The 6035-nt window shown below is 48.0% G+C and overlaps 1 protein-coding gene across 3 annotated transcripts in view; it reads left to right on the forward strand.

The window, feature by feature from the left end:
• Nucleotides 1–5302, forward strand: part of ZDHHC3 (zinc finger DHHC-type palmitoyltransferase 3) — a 36656-nt gene extending 31354 nt beyond the window's left edge. For all 3 annotated transcript variants that reach the window (XM_014283188.3, XM_055710063.1, XM_055710062.1), the window contains exon 7: nucleotides 1266–5302. In XM_014283188.3, the coding sequence (XP_014138663.1) occupies nucleotides 1266–1508 (243 nt within the window). In that variant the 3' untranslated portion in view covers nucleotides 1509–5302. The remainder of the gene's footprint in view (nucleotides 1–1265) is intronic.
• Nucleotides 5303–6035: the final 733 nt, after the last annotated feature.

Consider the following 6035-nt stretch of genomic DNA (forward strand, 5'->3'; position numbering starts at 1 on the left):
TATGGTGTGTTTTCTCCTGGGCCTGCTCATGCTGACTCAATGTTGTTGCAAGACGAAGCTGCTGCCGTATTAAAATGTCATGTTACTTTATAAGGCTTGCTGTGAGTGCAGCTGTTGCATGTATTCATCCCCCCACCTCCCCCACAAAGCTTTGAAATGTTTTCTGGGTCATTAGGGAAAATCTGCAGAATTAGAATGTGACAAGGTGGATTTTTCATCCAGCTCTTCTAAAACTGCTCTTTTTAAATGGTTTTAACTGAATTTTCTCATTTTTCCTTTCCTTGAGTGTCTCAAAACTTGGATTCGGTGTTCTTGCTTCTCTAAGAACAGGTTTTCTACATGGTCACTTGTGTATCAGCAGCAGTGTGTCATATGCAGCTGTAGATATGACTCCTCTTACATGATACAGAAAATGGGCATAAAAGATTGTGCCCTATTTCACATAGCGGTAGCCTTAAAAAAGTAATAAAAAATTCTTAGTTCCTTATTTCTGCATGGAGGAGACTACCAGAAAAGAAGTCAGTGCCTGGATTTGGTGGTTCTGTCATTTAAATACAGTCAAAATGTTTGCTTTACTAAAAGGGATGTTCTTGGAGGGAGAATGAATCAGAATATTGACTGACCAAGGCTGTGGTCCCATTTTGAAGCCTCCACTTCCACTGTACAGATTTCCTCACCTCTCAGCGAGTATCCATTTTGCATCATGATTTGTCTTTGACAATTCGTTAAATGGAAATCGGGTTCTTAAATATTTGCTCTTAATTGGCACAGAGAAAACTTGTTCTCATGTCAGCTTCTAGTGACAAGCCTAGGTATGGCTGTGGTACGTTCCTGATCACTGGAAAAAAACTGCAGTCTTTTGCCTGTGTCTGAACTATTGTAAAAATGCACAAATAAGGCAAAATGTTAAGTTCTAATTGTATTTTGTTACTCTTTGGAGGGATTCAAAAAGTGGTGGGAGAAGTAGTCCATGTTTCCAAAAGGGATGGCTTTTAAGATGCCGATTCTAACATAAAAATCAGTAGCAGCTGATAGCAAAGTAAGTCCTCAAGATTCAGATTGTCCATTAATTTGGCCTTGGTTTAGGGTTTTGTTGTTAAATTTGGGGTGAAGCTCTCAGTAATGCAGGACGTCTGTCTTCATCGTTAACTAAAACTTGAGTAATGTCCTGGTTATAGGTAGGTAGTTTTACATGTGCTGCAGGAGCTGGTGCTCAAATACCTGCTGTAAATGTGAGACAACCCAAAACTCTTCTCTTCTTGCAGGGTATTGAGCGTCTTAAAAATCAGAAGCCGACCTGGGAGAAGATCAGCGGCTGGGAAGGAATGAAGCTGGCATTTGGTGGTGCCTTCTCCTTGGGCTGGTTCAACCCTTTTTCGAACCTGAATTGCAAGAGCCCAGCACCGGTCGAAGCAGTGGCAGCAGCTCCTGCGTCTGCAATAATGACCCAAGAAGAAATCGAGCAGTTTCTCACTCGAGATGTTGCCATCCAAGTGTTGCACGAATAAGCAAAGCATCCTCCGTGATGTCAGGAGCAGCTTTCAGGTTTTGGTTTTTTTTTAATAACTAATTGTGCTGAAGATTTAAAGGGTTGTTTTTTAACATACTTCTGGTGCATTAAAAAATTCAGGAATATCTATCTGGCAGACAGGTACAGCACTAGCAGAAGCAATGCAAATCTCCAGGGAAAGCTCTGTAAGTTATGAAGTGCATAAGCTCTTTTTTGGACCTGCATCAGCTGCTTTACTGAGCTTTTCTTACTTGGCCGTTAAGGAAAGCTTATAGTTGTCAGACAGATTGGTCCCAGCTCCCAGGAATGTGCAGTCCTAAGGAGTCCGGTTCATCTTTTGCTCTTACAGCCTTTTGGAGGGATAAATGATAAGCCCTGTGCAATGGCCAGTTCAGCCCAGCTCTAAAGGTTTTCTTGAAAAACAAGTCCTGTTTAGCTCATCCCATGGAGGCTGCCTCTGGATTATGGAAGCTGCTGGTGCTCAAGTCGTAGCAGAGGTGGGACATGGGGCTATGGACATAGAGATGGGTGAGCTCACCCTGGGCGTAATTCCTTTGGGCGCTGAAGTATCTCCAGGGGTAAATTTTAACCATCTGCACTCATGGGGCTGCCCAAGGCTGGTGGTGCTTGCCTGAGCAGTGTCGGAGCCGGCGGGCTGGTGGTGGTGCCAGGCTGGCAGGAGAGTTTGCTGGTGGCCAGCACAGCTGAGAGCGGGCAGATACTGGCTGGGTTGTTGAGCTGGGGCGGGGGGGGAAGCTTTTCCCCAGGGCTGCAGTTCATTAGCACATAGGATGTGTGGAGCAGCAGCTGCCTGGCCAAACTCTGCAGCCCAGGAAGCAAGCAGCTGGTCTAGGCCAGGCACCAGGGCTGTTCCTGGGGTCGGAGGAGAGAGCAAGGCATGAGCACCCTGCTGATGGAGGTACTGGCTCGCTCCATTTGACTTGTCTAATTTTGATGTCTCTTTTTTTTTTTTTTTTTTTTTTTTTCTTGATAGCTAGAATTACTTGAGAATTAATATTGCCGCTTAATCTTACTGGGGTTTAATGTTGTCCTACCAGTACTTGCCATTACGCAGGGTTTCCTTACGCTGATTTTGCAGCCAGCTCCTGGTGAGTGTTGGTGAACCCATAGAAGGAACGTGCATCACTCAAGGGAAGTGTCACTGCTGGTGGCAATAGTTGCAGCGATATCATGCAGGGGTGATGCTCGCCCCTGCATTCAAGAACGCTACAAACACCTGGCATCCTCCAGGTGTCAATGTACTTTTAATTTAGACTGTTTTGCAATATTTTTTTTTTTAATTCCTGTCATCTCCCTTAGCTTTATTGTCAGTAAATTTTGCAGGATATTAGAAGGTGTGCTCCTGGTTTTCCCCCACAGGACATGCCTGACTTTATCTCCCCCTCCCCTGTAACATGGACCAAAGATAATTGCTTCCTCTCAAAAGTAAGAGAAAGGAGTTTGGGGGATGGAAGCATGATTTTGTGAAAGACCTGTATGAAGTTTTTATTCTTTATAGAAGCAATACCAAATGGAATTTGTGCAAGATTTTTATATTATTTTTTTTACCCCTGCAAAAAAAGCATCTTAATATGTATGAATGGTGTGACATTCAGGGCTACTGTGGAAAGATGAGATTCTGTCCTGGACTTGCCCTCTGCCACAGCCGTCCCTTTGACAGATAAAGGGACTGGGAACAGAGTGCCATGACTGTTAGGAGCACAGCTCGGCTAAAACCCAAGGGGTATTTGCAAACAGTCGTCCCATCCCCTGTCCCCTCTGGATGTCTCCTCTTGTCAATGAAAGATAGATTTAGAAAAAATCATTAGGAACTGTGTATTTATAAAAATTTAGGTAAAGGGAAACACCCAGCATTTGGGGGGAATTGAGGTGTCCTCTCATGCCATTTAGACATGAGGTCTTGAGCGTCTTTGCCCTGTGCAGCAGTGTGATAGTGAGGGAAGAAGCTCTCCTACTTCTGCACCAGAATACATTCCTCTCTGTCAGCATCCCACAGGAAAGGGACATCAGGGACACACAGAGATCTGTAAGGGATTTCCTACAGGGAGCAATAGGGATGTCGAAGGAGAAAAAGTAAGAGTGCCCGTTTTAGCTCATGTTTTCTAATTTTGGCTTGCCGTCCAACCTCTGCATCCCGTTAATATCCCTGCCTCCAGTACTGTGGCTGCAGTGGGAATGGCTCTGCGGGGTCCGGGGGGGGGAACTAGTCGATGGCTGGAAATCACCTTGAGGCAGGCAGGTGGGGATCTGAGCCCAGGAGGGACCACCTCGTGATGCTTCTCAGGACACAGACCCCATGTACGTGCGTGCCTTCTGGTGGGCGTGGATGGAGGCGGTGTATTTCCTCCTCTACTCTCAAACCTGGTTCGCCTTACCGTGAGAACAGGTGTCCTTCACTTCTGTTTGCCACCTCTTGTGTTGTTCCTCAGGTGCTGGCATTTCTTGGTGGTTTTTTTAAAAGCTGAAGTGGAAAAGTAGTGTGAAGAGGAGGGTGAGAGACAGAAGAGCTGTCTCCCCTCCTCCCACAGCACAATTTTGGTCCAAGTGAGAGACGGGGGTAAGTCCCTGTGCCTTACGCAGAGCCGTAGGCAGCCAGGCCAGCGCCGGCTCTGGTGCCCCCCAGGACCTGGTGGGGTGATTTCCTATGTCCAGCAAATCGGTTCTTCTGGTGTCTGTTGGCTGTCAGTCTCCCTCGTCCCCCTTTTCTTCCTCCTGCCCTGGGCAAAGTCCCAGTACCCTTTGGTGTATCTCCTCTGTGTCGGTATGGTGTGTCAGCTGTTGGAAATTGCAGAAGTCTTTGTGAGCTGGAAAAATCTTTAACTACAGCTCTAGTATAAACCTTCTTTAATGACTACCTGGTAGCTTGACACCAAACATGATTTTCATGAAATTGGAACCAAACCCGCCATTTCCCTTCCCTCCATGCACTCCTTACCCCTTGTTAAATTGTGCCTTCGTCTTCAGGCCGTGCTGCTATGGTTCCAGCAACTGGCTGGGCCCTGGGGAAGGTGCTCCTGGAGAGCGTGTTTGTGGTGCCATAGATGTGGGGGTGGGGGAGGGTGCTCCCCCTGCACTGCTCAGTGCTGCATGGGCCACTGGAGATCCCATCGCTGCTCCAGCATGAGGTGTTCATACATAATGGGCAGGGTTGTGGCCGATGTAGAAAGTGTTCTTGTATTCTTACTTGGTGTCTTCTATGGCAGGTTTTCTATGCAAGTAAAGAATTTACATCTCTTGAAAAAATATATATTTTGCTATTTATAACTCCTTTTTATGCTATTGTACTTATTAAAGGACCGATGTGCCATCTGCCAAGGACCACCTGCTCCTCCCTTCCCCATGGGCACCACGCACGTGGACCCTGCACCTGCTCTGCCCATGGAGAGGGGCTCCTGCTCCCTGCTGTGCCGCCACAGGAGGTGGCCTTGAGGGGGGACCCAGTGCTGCTGCGGGGTGCTGGGACACCGTGGGCAGAGCAGTGGCAGGGGCCGGGGCAGCCTGACCACCTTCTGTGGCCCAACAGCTGCCTGGGCGCTCCTCTGGGGGTTCCTCGAATCTTTGAAAAGCAAGGGAGTGGTCAAAACCTTTTTTTGCCTTTTTCTTCCTTCTGGTTTGCCTTTTTTTTTTTCCTCTTCCCGTTTTTTTTCCTCCTCTCTTTTTATGGGCTGGCACACGGCCAGGTCTAAGTCACCATTTATTTTTTTCCACTCTACAGTGCTAATGCCTGAATATTTGCCTTTTAAATAAAGAAATAAATAAACCCCTGTATTACTCTGTGGCTCAGTTTCCTCTTTCCTGGCAGAAAGGCTGGAAACCTCACTGCCCAAGCGCTGCTGGCGGCGGTGTGGCGGTGCCACGGGGCAGAGCAGTCCCTTGATGGGGTCAGGGGCTGGGGTGTGCAGTGCAGCACTGGGCTCCAGCTGTGCACAGCTGTTGTCTCCTTCAATGTGACTAATGGAAGGGCTCCAGATGTACACTGCTGTCAAGGTCCTTTCTGTAACCCAGTGTTCAGGGTGGAAGGGGATGGATAGAGGTTGTACGTTTCTAGGGAGGTACTGGTAATGCTGCTGGAGACAGTGCTGCTTCAAAAAATGCCCCAAACACCCTCCCCCTACCCCAAAATGGGTGGGATAGGAAGATGATGTATGAAAAATGGTGTGTGGGGAGACTGTGCCAGGTTTGCATTTTTTGTTGTCTAAAGACAACAAAAATGCACATTCTAGTACGTTCCCCAGCTGGCCAGCTGGGAGGGAGAGGGAATAGTCTAGGATGGATTTGCTTAAAACATTTCTTGAGCTGTGCAGTAGCCTGTGGCACAGTGAGGTCCCTGGGTGGCTGTCCCTGTAGGACCGCAGCACTGCTGGCCCTGGCAGCCAAGCGGCTGCAAAACACCCCAGGCTCGCACCCGCTGCTGGCTGCAGCTGGCACCCTCACAAGCTCTGATCCCTGGCCTGAGGTGGGAATGTCCCCTCGTGAGTTTGGAGCCGCCCCAACCTGGTGATAT

Source organism: Falco cherrug, chromosome 4, assembly GCF_023634085.1.
Source record: "Falco cherrug isolate bFalChe1 chromosome 4, bFalChe1.pri, whole genome shotgun sequence".
Lineage (NCBI taxonomy): Eukaryota > Metazoa > Chordata > Aves > Falconiformes > Falconidae > Falco > Falco cherrug.